This window comes from Hyperoodon ampullatus (assembly GCF_949752795.1).
Source record: "Hyperoodon ampullatus genome assembly, chromosome: 4".
In the NCBI taxonomy this organism is placed as follows: Eukaryota; Metazoa; Chordata; class Mammalia; order Artiodactyla; family Ziphiidae; genus Hyperoodon; species Hyperoodon ampullatus.
Window position 1 is genome coordinate 86,515,483 of NC_136917.1, and position 16,047 is coordinate 86,531,529.

General features: G+C 35.1%; 1 protein-coding gene across 2 annotated transcripts in view; it reads left to right on the forward strand.

Annotated features, from left to right (window-relative positions):
- PJA2 (praja ring finger ubiquitin ligase 2) overlaps positions 1-16,047 on the forward strand; it is a gene marked incomplete at both ends in the record, with an annotated part of 52,037 nt that overhangs the window by 22,731 nt on the left and 13,259 nt on the right. For both annotated transcript variants that reach the window (XM_079702358.1, XM_079702359.1), the window contains 2 exons: positions 6,108-6,293; positions 12,031-12,142. In XM_079702358.1, the coding sequence (XP_079558484.1) occupies positions 6,108-6,293; positions 12,031-12,142 (298 nt within the window). The remainder of the gene's footprint in view (positions 1-6,107; positions 6,294-12,030; positions 12,143-16,047) is intronic.

Here is a 16,047-nt window from a genome sequence, read left to right on the forward strand (position 1 = left end):
AATGAAGAAGAAATATTAATGGTGAATAAAAATATCAAAAGATGCTTACTTAGATCATTAGTATTCAGGGGAGTGTACATTAAGATTACAAGGAGGTATCATCTTTTACCCACCCATCGGATTAGCAAATATTAAGAAATATGACAATGTCAGGTGTTTTGGAGGATATAAATCAATTCTTACACACTGCTTGTTGAGGTGGATATTACCCAAATATTAATTAATAAGAGAAAAATTAGTGGCATATTCGTACATGGAGTATTACACAGCAGTGGTAATGAATGAGGCACAGCTATGTGCAAAAACATGGATGAACCTTAAAGATAGAATGTTGAGTGAGAACAACCATTCCTGGGAAAATGTGTATGATACCTATTTCATAAAGCTTAAAAACAAGCAGTAGTAAATATCTTGTTTAAGTATGCAAAAATAGTGAAAACATCTTTCAAAAAACGATGGAAGTGGGGCTTCCCTGGTGGCACAGTGGTTAAGAATTCGCCTCCCAGTGCAGGGGACATGGGTTCAATCCCTGGTCCAGGAGGATCCCACGAACTGTGGAGCAGCTGGGCCCGTGTGCTGCAACTGCTAAGCCTGCGCTCTAGAGCCAGCGAGCCACAACTACTAAGCCCGCGTGCCACAACTGTTGAGGCCCACACGCCTGAAGCCCCTGCTCCGCAACAAGAGAAGCCACCATAATGAGAAGCCCGTGCACTGCAATGAAGAGTGGCCCCTGCTCGCTGCAACTAGAGAAAGCCCGCGTGCATAGCAACGAAGACCGAACGCAGGCAAAAATTTAAAAAATAATAATAATAAATTTTTTTTAAATTAAAAAAAAAAAAAGCAATAGAAGGACTTCCCTGGTGGTCCAGTGGTTAAGAATCCTCCTTGCAATGCAGGGGACGCCATTTCAATCCCTGGTCGGGGAACTAGGATCCCACATGCCACAGGGCAGCTAAGCCTGCACACCACAACTAGAGAGCCCAAAAGATCCTGCGTGCTGCAACCAAGACCCGACACAGCCAAAAAAAATGAATAAATAAATAAATATTTAAAAAAAGAAAAATGCAGTGGAATGATAACAGCATCAACAAGATAGTACTTTGCTCTGTGGTCAGGCCAAGGGGATTGGAAAAGTGTAGAAAACAAGGTATATGCTAGTCAGTGGTAATATTCTAGTTCCTGGCTTAGGTGGTGGGTTTATGAATGTTCAGTATAATATGCTTTATAACTAAAATAGATTGTATATATTTTTTATTTAAAAAAAAGAAATTAAAAAATAAAGGGAATTGAAGGTGAGAAAATGGAGATACCCAATTCTTTACTAAAGGGAAGAGATTACAGGTGGATTTGGGGCCTAGAAAAGTGTTGTTCTCACCCCTAAAAACCTAAAAGCATGATTGTTTGCTTGTAAAATGTTCAAGAAGAAAGTAATTAACTGATAATTATAGCAAAGATAAGGTGAAGTTCTTGAGAAGATGAGACGAAGATGAAAAGGGATCCAGAGCTCAGGGAGAGGGTCTATAGGAGCAGAGACTCCTCCATTGTAACTCGTGGGAAGGTAACAGGTAGGTACAAGTGTAGGTGAGTCTGTAGATTTGCTGCTGGGAAGAAAAGATGAGTCTCGAGTGACTTCAGTATTCTCATTGTTACTAGATGTTGAGAGATGGGGAGGATAGGAAGGTGAAATTTAAGAAGAAAAAGGTGGGAAATGGGCTTTCAGAGAACTAGACAACAGACTTGCTAGGTAGACACTTAGTAATTGCTGGACAGTATTAAGTGTCCATTTGAGATTTATGTTTTTGAATTTAAAGTTAAATTAGAGACATCACACTTTTGTATTTTTCTTTAGGCTTTTCCAGCTGTTCTGGTGACTTTACAAACTTTTAATGTAAATACTCAACATTTTTTAGTAAAAATTTAATAATAAAATTTTTCTATTAATCAATGCTAAATATATTAGAATAAAGAAACAATTCTTCAAATTAAGTGCTGGGAATCCATCTTTGCAACTGGATGCCATGGAATCCATGCAAAGGATTTGCAACAGGGTACCCTTGATTTTGTAAGCTGTAATTCCCTTTAGGCTTTTTTGACTCTTAAGTCAAATTTCATTTACTTTCCTCTGTACTTTACCTCCACGATAGGGATTAGAAATCTTAAACATTTGCTATACAATTAGAATTATTAAAAATGAGCTTATATCTAAAGCTTAGCAAGTACTTAAATGTATGTGTGTTTTGAGTTATAAAATGAAAACCGGTTAGTTAAATACCATTTAACTAAGAATGTTTATTATGCTCTCTAGAATTTTATAAAATAAATTTCTTATAATATAGCTATATTATTTTATGAAAGCCTTAGCCCTTTAAAATGTTGGTATTAACCTGAAGATTTAATAGTCTGTGCTGTTTTTAATGAATACTCAAATTGCTGATTTTATTAGCTAAAGGAAGCCACTCAGATTTGTAAAATCAGAGTAGTTAGTGTTTTCAGGGATTTAATTTGATTTGTCTACCTTTCATTTTCTTCATTTCTCAGGAAATTCTATGATGCATGATTATATAATAGCATATTTTAAAACTTTTTAATGAAAATTTCTTTAAGATACCCAATAGTATTAGTTTATTGGTATATCTTAATACTTTTAATATTGCTATTCCAGTAATATTATTAAATTTAGTTTCTGTTATTGAAGAATAGAGATCTTTAATCATGAAGCATAAATCATAAAGGGATCAACAGTCTATTTATCTGAAGCTTTGAAGTAACAGTATAGCCTGTAATTAGGAGAATATCATGTGGGTGGTCTTCTAGGATTTTCACTGGAGGTAGGTTGTGCAGATACCTGATGGGGCATTTTTGGCTTCCTGTTACGGCAGCAGCATTCATTTCCTCCAAACTGTGCTGAAATTGCTCAAAAGGAAAGAACAGCTTGGCAATTTCCCTTCACAGGTGAAATACTTGTGACATTGGTAGTAGTGGCGGTAGGGCTTCTGCATCTTCCATCTACTGGGTTACTTTTTTAGACTTGACCATTTGGAGGTATGATTAGATAATATGTCTTTTTAAGTCTCATAAATTACTGTGTAACATTGTAATGACGTTTTGTTGATTTTTGAATTACCAAAATGAAGAAAGGGCCTTGAGGTCTAAATTTTTGTGAATGTGTTACCTATGGTGTGTGTATGTTATGGGCATATGTGTATATATATAGGGAGGAAGAAAACAGAGATTGCTGAAATGTTTTCAAGATTTTTTTTGTTTTTGTTTTTCCGGTACGCGGGCCTCTCACTGTTGTGGCCTCTCCCATTGCGGAGCACAGGCTCCGGACGCGCAGGCTCAGCGGCCATGGCTCACGGGCCCAGCCGCTCCGCGGCACGTGGGATCTTCCCAGACCGGGTCACGAACCCGTGTCCCCTGCATTGGCAGGCAGACTCTCAACCACTGGGCCACCAGGAAAGCCCCAAGTTTTTTTAAGCATCTAAACTTACATTATATACTTACATTCCCATGGGGATATTTGTTTCTCTTGTTAGCTACACAAAGTGAAAGATACTTTTGACCCTATTGTTCAGCATCTCTTTTTTTTTTTTTTTTTAAGATCAAAATTCCTTTTGTTATACTATCAAGCCAACTCTGGCCCAGCACATGGCTCCTCTTCTAGCCTGATAAGTTTTGTGTTAAATGGTGAATGAACTTTATGTAACATGTTGAAAGCATATGCTACACAGCACTTATTTTGTTTCTGTAACTGTGTTATAATGAGTCATGAAAGACAATCAAATGTTTAAGCAAAATATGTAGCCAAGAATTGTTTATATAGTAAAAGAGTATTAATGACATTTTTGTTTATTGATTCAGAATTATTTCTTATTTTAGTTTCCTTCTTTGAATTTAAAAAAACTCATAAATTAATGTTTATTTCTTATACTGAATCATTTTCACCAGTGTATTTGAGTTTTATGTTATGTATCTGAAGTACAGAGTAACAGAGTCATTTTGATGGCTGTATAATAGGAAACAGAAATGTATTTAGAAATAACATTAGAAATAACAGACATTTCCAAGGACTATTCTGGGCTTAATCTCTAAATTATTCGACTTTTAAAAGATTATTTTTCAAGGATTTATTATTACATTTGCAACACAGAGAGAGAGAGAGTACCTATGATGTGTCAAGCACTTGTTACAGGAAGTAAGGCTACAATGATGAGAGACAACATTGTATGCCCTTGAGAAGTTCCCAGTCTAGGAGAAGACAAATGAGTCAGCAGAAGAGTTACAGTACAATGTGGCAAGTACTCTCATAAAGGTGTGAAGAGAGATGTGCTGGTTAGGAATTTTTAGTTTGATTTTGTATTTTAAAACCATTTGAGGCTTAATTTTTCATTGGACCTAATTATTATGCATGAAACGAAAACATCTACTGTCTTATGTATTAGACATTAAAAATTTAACAAAATAAGCACATTTTGTTATGCTAATTTCTCTGATTTTACGAGACAGTCTTATAAATGTGTTATTCTGAAGTGTAGTTTAGGATCTGAAATTAAGGAAACATTTATGAATTTAGCTATACAAAGAGATACTGTTTCTTTGTATTTAAAATGTGTTGATTCTTGTATGTGGGCATTATCTGCATCTCTTTCATAAATATTTTTATCCCTCAAGTTAAATTTGCACATTAGAATGAATAGAATTCTAATTAGAGTTGTTCTTCAAGTTGAAATACATACATTGTTGTATAACATTATTTCTCATCTTAAAACCCAAACTAAAATTAAACTTTGCCAAGACTATATTTAGCCTCCTTTTGATATAGTAAAAGGTATTTTTTGTTAAATAAAATGAAAAAATCCTACCAGTATAATTTATTTATAAATGGTCATTGCAGCCTTGAAATACCTTTTTTTCTTATATATTATAATTATTAATATTTCTCAATTTGGTCTTTGTGTCCAGATTTTTGGTGTTTTGACTTTTCTGTAAGTGTTTTCTTTAATGTGTATGTTGTGAAATTTAACAATCGGTTTATCTTTGGCTTCAAGGTTTTGCATAATGTTTAAAATGACACTGAGATTTTTGTAAAAATGTCTCTCCTGATTCTTCTAGTACTTTTTTTGTTTAGTGGTGTTGAGGATGGACCTGCATTTTTTAAAAGTAGATCTGGAATTTATTTAAGGCTAAATAATGACATAGAGATTTAACTCCCTCCCTCCAGGTGGATACCCAGTTGTCTCAATATCATTTATCGAGTGATCCTTTTCCTTATAGTTTTGAAATACTTCTTTCATCTTTCTTATTTTCTTTATTAATTTCTCTATCCCTGTTTCTGTGAGCTTATTTTCTAGTGGGAGAATGACTAACAGTAAACAAATAAGAAAATGATAAGTAAAAGTAAGTTCTGTAATGAAAACAAGAAGAATGACATATAGTCAGTGACTGGTGATCTACTTAAAAAGAGTGGTCAAGACAGGCTTCCCTGAAAGAAGTGACATTTACTCTGAAAACCAAGGAAGGAGGCTGTGCAAAACTCTGGTGAAAGTACATTTCAGGTAGAGGAAATGGCCCCAAGGTGAATGACCTCCATTGCTCCAAGAGAAGAGAGAATAATAGGAGTATAGTAAATGAGGGATGGGGGAAGAGTGGTGAGGAACATAGGAAGAGTTGGAAAAGAGGGCTGAGGGGAAAGCATGTATTATGTAGAGATTCGTAGGACGGGCTGAGCACTTGGGTTTTATTTTAACTGTGAAGGGAAACTACTCAAGATCAGGGCTTAAAGATTCAGATTGTCTAGGATGAGTTTTTCTTATTTTTCTCCTGCAAAAGAGGAAATATAGGAACATAGACAGTATGTATATCAAATAAATAGGTTATTATGTAATTAGGAGGTATTTCTATATACATATGACTCTATAACAAATTTGCTTCCCTTTTAAATAATTTTACATTTTAAAGAAAACAGATTGTTAGAATCACCTAAGTACCAAGAATTTAGAACTCAAAGAATAAAGTATCTACTTGCACTAAATAGAACTCTTTAAAGAAAAAATTTATGATGTGTTTTAAAAATAATATTTTTTCTTCCATTAAAATGTTTGTATTAGGGAACAGACATCCTTGGAAGAAGGAGAAATTCCTTGGTTACAGTACAATGAAGTCAATGAAAGCAGCAGTGATGAAGGAAATGAGCCTGCCAACGAATTTGCACAGCCAGAAGCTTTCATGTTGGATGGTAACAATAACCTTGAGGATGACTCCAGTGTGAGTGAAGACTTGGATGTGGACTGGAGGTATGTAGCGCAGTGTGATTACCATCCTTAATTGATCGTTGAGTAGAATTTGTTTTTGATTCTGAATTATGAAAACTGAATCTCTGATAATCAGCTAAGAAATATCTCAATTTTCTCATCTGTCAGTCTTCCTCTCCCTCAAAGCTCATTTCAGATGTCACTTCATACGTGAACTTCTTTCTTACTCCAGTCATTGACCTCTTCCTTCTTTGACCGTTAGCTCTATGGAAGCTCACTTTATATACTAGTTATTTATACACTTAAAGGTTTGAGGTTTCCGACTTTTAAATTTGGCTTTTTAAAAAAAATTTTTTTATACAACAAATGCATGTCATGTATCCCAATCTCCTTAGTATAACACTTAGTATAATCCTTTAAAAATAAAAAGTCCATGACGAATACTACCTGAAGAATTTCAAAACCTGTGATTGAATCATAAGACTATAGTTTTCCTTCTCCATATGCAAAATATGGAAAATATAATTGTACCTTCTCAGAGATGTTGAGTGTATTAAATTTACTTTATGCTGACAAAGAGCAGTGAGCTTCAAATAAAAGTAACATATAAATTAAATGGATTATAGAATTGTTATGGCTCATGATACAATCATCAGAATTTAACTGTTTTGGTTTATAAACTTATTTTTCAAGTGTGCAGTAACCCTCTGGAAGCAGCTAATTATTGAGATGTAGAGGGAATGTTCCAACTAATCCCTTTTTGTTACTTTTTCTGGAAAAATCATGACTTGGTACTACCCTCGTTTTCATCTCTGCACAGATATATTTTTAAGAATTTGTCTTGTTTTTCCTGTTAAAATTCCATTACAGAAAATTTAGAAAAACAAAGGTAAGAAAAACTCATTCATACCCCAGGTAACCCTGCAGGTTTCTAGAACTTATGTTTTTAAGGCCTGCTTTGTGTCTTCAGTTTCTCTTTCTGAGTGTTTAGTTACTTCTTTGTACTTCTCCAAATTGTTCCAGACATGAAACTCAACATCTCCATGAATTCCTCCTTACTGTTTCCTTTTCTCACTCCCCAGGGGAAGAAAAAAATTATATGTTCAGAGCAGACTCTTACTGACCATGTTGTGGAAGTAGAAGTGGGGTTTCCTCACAGCCACACAAACAATTTGTCATTCCATCCTAAATATTCTCCTCCAAAGCCTATTTTCTGTCTTCCCAAACATTGTGGAAAATCAGTGGCTTCACCTAGTCCTAGTCTTGGTGATCTTGACACCCCCTTCATTTCTTGCCTCTTTTATGTCTGCCCATTCCCGTTACTGAACTCCTTGTTAATTCTGATGTCTTCTCTGATGACATTATACGAAGTCATTACAGTGCTCGGCAGGGACAGAATTGCCTATTTAGTGTCATCTATGTGGGTTGGGAGGCAGTTATGGTTTTATATGAGGAATTTTGTTCTTTTGCACATTTTTGAAATTTTATAAATACAATTTTTACAGCTCCATTATATAGGTGCTCCATCCTATAGATGCACTAAAATTTAATTATTTCCCCATTGAAATAGTGCAGTAAACTTCCCCCCCCCCCATAAAACTTGATCTGTACTTCAGTTTATTTCTTCAGGACAGATTAACAAGAGGTGACATTACTGAGATGTGTGATATTTTTTAAGATCTCGATGCATTGGATATATTTCTAAATAACTTTCAAAACAGGTTTCACATAAAAAATTTTTTTCTCCACTTGTTTTTGCAGTCCATTGGTCCCATCAGCTTTTTTTTCTTTTTAATTTATTTATTTTATTTATTTATTCTTGGCTGCGTTGGGTCTTCATTGCTGCGCGCAGGCTTTTCTCTAGTTGCGGCGAGCGGGGACCGCAACTAGAGAAAACTTCGTTGTGGTGCGCAGGCTTCTCATTGCAGTGGCTTCTCTAGTTGCGGAGCACAGGCTCTAGGCATGCAGAGAGTGCAGGCTCAGTAGTTGTGGCGCACGGGCTTAGTTGCTCCGCGGCATGTGGGATCTTCCCGGACCAGGGCTCGAACCCGTGTCCCCTGCATTGGCAGGCGGATTCTTAACCACTGTGCCACCAGGGAAGCCCTCACATAAAAATTTGAAGGTATAATCGAGGTCTGTATTGAACAAAATTTAGCTTAAATTTGAAAACTTCTAATTCATTGATGATCTTTCTGGATATGGCTGTTGTATTAAGATTTTAGAGACGTTGCTGATCGTTCTAAAATTGGGGAGCTTCAAAGTACTTTTTTTTTTAATATGGAAAACAATTTAGCATTGATTTTAAGACAAAATTTTTGAAGGTTACTGTTCTGATTTTGTCTAGATATGGCAACACCTCCTTATTTGCTTTTGTGGTACTCTATTCAATTTATATGGTAGTAGCTAAATGTTGATAAGGTGAAAATGTGATTTGATTTTCATATTAAAATAGCATGTCAGGGGCTTCCCTGGTGGTGCAGTGGTTGAGAGTCCGCCTGCCAATGCAGGGGACACGAGTTCGTGCCCCGGTCCGGGAAGATCCCACATGCCACGGAGCGGCTGGGCCCGTGAGCCATGGCCGCTGAGCCTGCGCATCCGGAGCCTGTGCTCCGCAACGGGAGAGGCCACAACAGTGAGAGGCCCGCATACCACAAAAATAAATAAATAAATAAATAAAATAGCATGTCATTTTGACAACTAAAAGGAAAAGCCATGACAAACAGCAGCAATTCTTATCTAAAGCCCAAATTTGAGACACTTTCTTTTCAGTTTTGCCACTGCTTAGGAAAAAAATTAAAGCCCTTTGGCTTTTTTATTTTAGCTTAAAGGAAAATGGAAAAAGTCCTCTATCAAAAGTTTGTTTGTTTATTTGTTTTGATTAAGTCACAGAAATATTGTAGAATAACCAGAGAATATTTCATAGATTAGTATGGTAGGAGTTGATGTGGAGAAAACATAGATTTTGGATTTAGACATATCCCAAATGTACCATTTATTTATTCTTTGATAACAACTTAAGCTTTCTCTTGGTTAGAAATTGGAGTTATAATTATTACTTTTTAATAATTATTAACCTAATAAGAAATCAGGGTTGTAATAATTAACCTAATAAGATTGTGAGAAATTAATTCTTTGTGGATATAACCATGCTTTAATAATAGAATTTTTAAACTCTTTTGAAATTATTTCAGACTTACAGAAAAATGGCAAAAGTAGTACAGAAAATTCCCATATATCTCTAAGATTCCCTGAATGTTAACATTTACCACATTCATGTTACCATTCTTTCTTTCCTTTCATTATATTCATATTTTTTTCTGACGCATTTATGTGTAAGTTGCAAACATGATGCCTCTTCGCTCATAAATAGCCTAGAATGAATTTCATAAAAACAAGGATATTTTCTTATATAGCATAATAAAATTGTCAAAATGAGGAAATTAATATTGATACAGTACCATTATCTAATCTACAGACCTATTCAAATGTCTATAATTGTCCCAGTAATGCCATTTTTGGTCCAATCCAAGACCACCATGTTAGTTAACATGTTTCTTTAGTTTCTTTTAATCTGGAATATTTCCTCAGTCTTCTTTGTCTTTTATAACTTTGACATTTTTGAAAGTACAGGCCAGTTATTTTGTAGAATGTCCTTCAGGTTGGTTTTGTCCAATGTCATAATTAGATTCGAGTTACACATTTTTAGCAGGAATACCATAGAAACAATGTTCTGTTCTCAGTTCATATGTTCTGTTCTCAGTTCATATCAGAAGGCACATGGTGTCGAATTGTCCCATTACTGATGATGTTAATTCTGATCACTTGGTAAAGGTTTTATCTTTCAGATTTCATCACTGTACAGTTGCCATTTTTAACTTTATATAAGCGTCTAGTGGGAAGATAACCTGTTTCCTTTCAAACTATCAAGCTTCCATCTACTAGTTTTAGTGTCCTTGGTGATTGTTGTCTGAGACAGTTATGACCATGGTGTTTACCAAATGAATGATACTAGAATTTTTAATATTAGCTGATTATTCTTAAGTTACCAAATTACAACCATGCTCTGAGTGTCTAGATTTGTTTAGCCTAGAGAAGAAAAGAATTATTGTGGGATAGTTGACTCCAATCATTTGAAGGAGTTTTCTGCAAAGGGAAAGTGGGCATAGTTTGTGTTGCTTCAGCAGGCAGAACTAGAGCACTTACTTCACATAAGTTTCAAACTTCTATTAGGGCTCTCCCATACAGCATGCACCTGCTTAGAAAGCGGTATGTTTTCCACATGGAGGAAATGGTTCTACTGTTTCTTGAATGCCTGCTCTGGTGCCATCTCTGTGCAAGGCACCTGTGTGCATCTACTTATTTAATTTGTTTTACAGATAAAGAAACAGTAACAGTTAAATAATATTTTCATACTGTTTAACTATGACTCAGTTAAATGTGACATTAAATTCTTGTCTGACTCCAAGACTCTTCCTCTTTGCACTACATTTCACTGATAGATGAATGAGTTCTAGTATTGCTGAGGAGGTTTATTCAGTAACCTTAGTTTTAGTTCTAATTCTAAAATCTGTGATTATATGAAAATGTCTGTTCCTTTGTACCATGTGATGTCTGCTGATTTCTAGATACTACTAAGCTTTAATATATTCTTCATAGGAGTACTTCTGTATCTCTGGGCAATAGATTTGTAATTTTAATGGTGGCAGAAAGATTGACATCATAACTGTTTTGAGCTAGCATGTGTAACTGGATTTTTCTGACTATGATATTCAGTTTCTGATAGAAATGTGGAAGCCAACAGAAGTTTTCCTTTAGGTAGACAAAATAAGCTCAGTTTTGGAGATCTTGGATTTGAGGTGGTAGGAGTTCATTGAGGTAAAGTGCCCCACAGAAAACTAAAAATGTAGGTCAAGTACTCAAGAGGGATTTTGGAATTAGAGGTTTAGGAATTATCTGTAGAAAGGATAATTGAAGGGGTGGACTTGAATGTAATTGCCAAGGGATCAAGATTTAGAAAGAAGAGGACTGAGGAAATACTTACGTTTTCTGAATCTTGAAATACTTAGTATTTCTAAGACTAGAGAAAAAGGAGGAATCCATATATATGTAGGCATGGAGGAAGCAGATAAGGACCAGATTAAGACATAATATTTTTCTTCAAGGGGCTTACAACCCTTCAGAAAAAAATAATAATAATAAAAATGAGCAGTTAGGAGCTAAATCTTTTTCAAACTGAATAATAAGGGAGGAGCCCTAGTTTTTAGAAGAATAGAAGAGAGATTAATGAGATAAACTTGAGAAAATAAAATTTTCTTAAGCCTGAAGTAATTAAGCAGTACAAGGTAAGAGAAGAAAAAGTGGCTTTGACCAATGATAGAATTAAAATAAATGCAATATTCTTAACATGTTCTCACCTAAATTTAGATTGGAAACTAAAATAAAGGGGAAAGATATGGTAAAGAATTAGGAGGGAAAAAGTACTACCTTTATCCCAGCCATAAACAGTTCCCAGAGCTAGAACTAGAAACAGAGAATTTTCTTACAAACTTTGTGCAGTGAGTGTGGCAGCCTATTGGGACTGGGAATGGTATCTTACCTCCTTATGCTTAGCATTTAACTCTTCTGTTGGGTTCTTCCTGCCCCTCACCCCACGAGATTTATATTAAAATATTTTAAGGTTTTCTGCTTGTAGCATCTTTATTGGCTTGTCAGTATGCTAATATAATTATGTCTTCACTATAAAGGTTTCCCAAGTCACGGTTGTACTTTTTTTTTCCAGCCTGTTTGACGGCTTTGCAGATGGACTAGGAGTTGCTGAAGCTATTTCTTATGTGGACCCTCAGTTCCTCACTTACATGGCACTAGAAGAACGCTTAGCCCAGGCTATGGAGGTATTTTAGTGCTTATTTTAGTGCTCTGGTACCCATATATAGGTTGGTGGGATGCCAAGTGATAAAAATTAAAGGTTTCTTTAACTGCTTTTAAGAAAAGGTGAATAATTTTCTTATCAATTTAATAAGAATTACTGAATAGTGATTTAGTATGTGTATAGAAATTGTACTTGACATCCTGCCAATTTGCCTAAAATTACAATATTTTCCAGTTTTTACTACAGAATGTAAAGTGTTTGTTTTCCTTGCATTTAGAAAATGTTCTTCCTCTATAGAATTACTGTATACAGGTCTGTGAATCTGAATATTTTATACACACACACACACAGGTATATTTGTTAAATGCAATTAAAGATCTCTAAAGATATATTACAAATCACTTCCCTTTTTTGGTTCTTAAGGCTTCTAAATCTATCTAGCTGCTTACTGTAGTTAGAAAAGTTATTCCCTCTCATCCCCATACACATACACAGGTTAATAAATGTGGCGCATTTGGTGCCTGTTTGTCTTGCCTTCTTTGCTTTATTTGACCAAAACACAAAAACTTGTTCATAATTGTATTTGCCTGTGGTCAAAAGCCCAAGCATTTTCATGTTTGGGAACTTCCACTGCACTAGTGGATTTTGTTGTAAGAAGTCTTCCTTTAAATCACTATTTCCACAGTGATTTCCAAAGTAGAGGAACAGTAATAACGTGAATGAGTCAAAAGTGAGAGAACAAAAATGAAAGAGGGAACTTTCAGGAACAGTGTAATACCATTTTATCTTGAAATGTTATGAGATTAGAAAGCCCAGTTTAGATTTATAAATTAGGTATTAGGTAGATAGAGAGATCCAGACCTATTTATCTACACACACATACGCATGCACAGGTACACACACAAGTTAGCTCTGCATTGGCATCACTTTTTTAAGTGTGTGTAATCTTCCATGGAGATCATTGCTGTCAATTATGCATTATAGTGTATGTTTTTCTCAAAGTGACCATAGCAGAAATACTATGTGTCATGGTGATCATTTTGAAATGTATAGAAATATCAAATCACTATGTAGTATAACGAACTAATACAGTGGGGTAAGTCAATTATACTTCAAAAACAAACTCAGGAAAAGAGATCAGATTTGTGGTTACTAGAGGCAGGGGGTTGGGGAGAGGGGGAATTGGATGAATGTAGTCAAAAGGCATAAACTTTCAGTTATAAGATAAATAAGTACTAGGGATGTAATGTGCAACATGATAAATGTAATTAACACTGCTGTATATTATATATGAAAATTGTTGAGAGAGTAAATCCTAAGAGTTCTCATCACAATGAAATAACTTGTTTTCTATTTCTTTAATTTTGCATCTATATTGAGATGATGGGTGCTCACTAAGCTTATTGGGATAATCATTTCATGGTGTATGTAAGTCACATCATTATGCTATATATGTTAAACTTACATGGTGCTGTATGTCAATTATATCTCAATAAAACTGGGAGAAGAAAAAGAAAAATACCATGTACTAGATGAAAAGTCAGAATATCGTGAGACAGGATAATACACTTAGGACTTTTCCCAGATTATATAACTTGCCTTGCCAAATTCGGACACATGAGAAACAGTGGCACAGCATGATAACCTGCATCAGGAATAGAATATATAAAGATTAAGGATCACTAACTTCCTTGAGTTAAAGACATTTTAAGTGACCACATGGAATATACATCAATATTAGAGTCTGGTTTCACAGTGGTTAAATAGTTTGTTTCCATTATTACGCTCATGGTTTATGATTCCTACAATATGGAGATGCCTTTATAAAGAAGTTTTGAAAATTAGAAGTTTTATCATTTATTACTAATGGGAACTGTGACATTTGATTGGCATCTTGAAAGAAGAGTGAGAGAGACTGGTCATGAGAGGTCATGCTAGATGAAGGCATTAGCAGAGTAGACAAAGACAAGAGGAAGGAAAGAATGTAGTATATCCAGGGGACATAGAGTCTCCACGTTGTTGCCTCCTGCTCTCAGGAACCCAGTGGCACTGCCACTTTCAGTTGTTCTTAGCCATCTATCCTTCTGTTTCAGATTAGTAGCATTAAATGTCTCCCTTTCTCTGCAGCATAACAGCTTCTTCAGATTTAGTGCTCAGCTTTATTTTATTTGAATTTGATTGAGACATGCTTCTCTCCTAGAGAATCAATACAGTTCCTTCTTCCTATCACTCTCTAGAAATCTTTATTTTTCTAGCATTCACTTACTCATTTTGAAAAATGAAACTGAAATAATTTATAATTTAGGATTTTTCCTTTTAAATTTAACACTAACATTCTTTAAATAAAGCAAAAACAAGTAATAAGACAAACTGAGTGCTCTGATTTGTTTTTTTTCTCAGCAGCCCTATCTCTTTCTGTCAGTGGTTGTTTTCATTTCTGTTATTTTTCCAGTACTAGGCTGTTCTTTCTTTTCAGGTAATAGATACTGGTGAATATATTGACAATAAACATTTGCCTCATATCTCTGTCTCAGATATGAGGGCAAAATATTTAAGATATTTAACTGTTTGAAAAAATGATTTTAAAGCTTTGTACTCACTCCCAAAGAAATCTTGGAAAAAAAAAAAGTATTCCTTTGCACATCTTTATGTTGACATCTAAAATTTTTTGGCATAAATCCTAAGTAATATTATTTACCCTATTATATCACTTTTGCAATAAAAATATGTTCAGGAATTTAAATGTAAAAAAAGTTGGTTTAGATTGAGTATAAAATTGTTTGTTGTGTCTGTTGATCAAAAACTAACTGTTGGGCTTCCCTGGTGGCGCAGTGGTTGACAGTCCACCTGCCGATTCAGGGGACACGGGTTCATGCCCCGGTCCGGGAAGATCCCACGGACCGCGGAGCGGCTGGGCCCGTGAGCCATGGCCGCTGAGCCTGCGCGTCCGGAGCCTGTGCTCTGCAACGGGAGAGGCCACAACAGTGAGAGGCCCATGTGTACCAAAAAAAAAAAAAAAAAACCGAACTGTTATAAAATTTGATAAATAACTACTTAAACGTAAAGTAAAATTTTACTAGAAATGCATCTCTTAATGAGATAGAAGCTTTTTTCCCTTGCTGATTACTTTGTGAGTGAATTTTATTCCTAGAATGAGGCATAATTCAGCATGAACTTTATTTCTGTTTTTTATCTTTATGAATGTAGATTGAAAAACCTTATTCAAATAAGTAAATTGGTAGGGATGGAAGGAGTTTATCATAGCATTGTCACTGAATTCTTCTCGTATATTTACCAAAATCATAAAAACTTGGCAAGTTGTTTAGATACTCCTTCTATTTTTTTTTTAAAGTAGAAAATTGGAAGCCATCTACAAAGATTTGTTATCAGTCATTATAGTTCAGTTTGACCCCAGTATTTCAGATTGCCCCTTTGAATGGGGAAGAAGTATGCTTTTATTTATAAAGTGGAAAAACGGTGAGTATAAAAATGAATGTGGGAACAGGAGAGCCAGCTGGATACTGTGACTGCAGGTGCATTGTTAGGCAGATTCCTTTGAGGAAAGATTACATAAGAAAGTTAATTGAAATTGAGTCTCTTAAGACTTTCCATGCCCCGTGGACCCCTAGGAAAGTCTTTACATATTTACAGAGTATTTCATTTACACTAAGGTGTAGGCCTTAGGAAGATAGTACGTGAGGTAAGCGCATAGGCTTTTGAGTTAGATTGATTCTTTTAGACTATGTGACCTTGGATAGTTCACTTAACCTCTTTAAGCGTCAGGTCCTCATCTACGAAATGGGAATAACAAAATTTACCTCATGGGTTATTGTGAGATTGTGTTAAATCACTTAGCAAAATACTTGGTGCCATGGTAAGCTCTCAGTAAATGGATATATTCAAAGATACATTCAAGTTAGCAGTCAA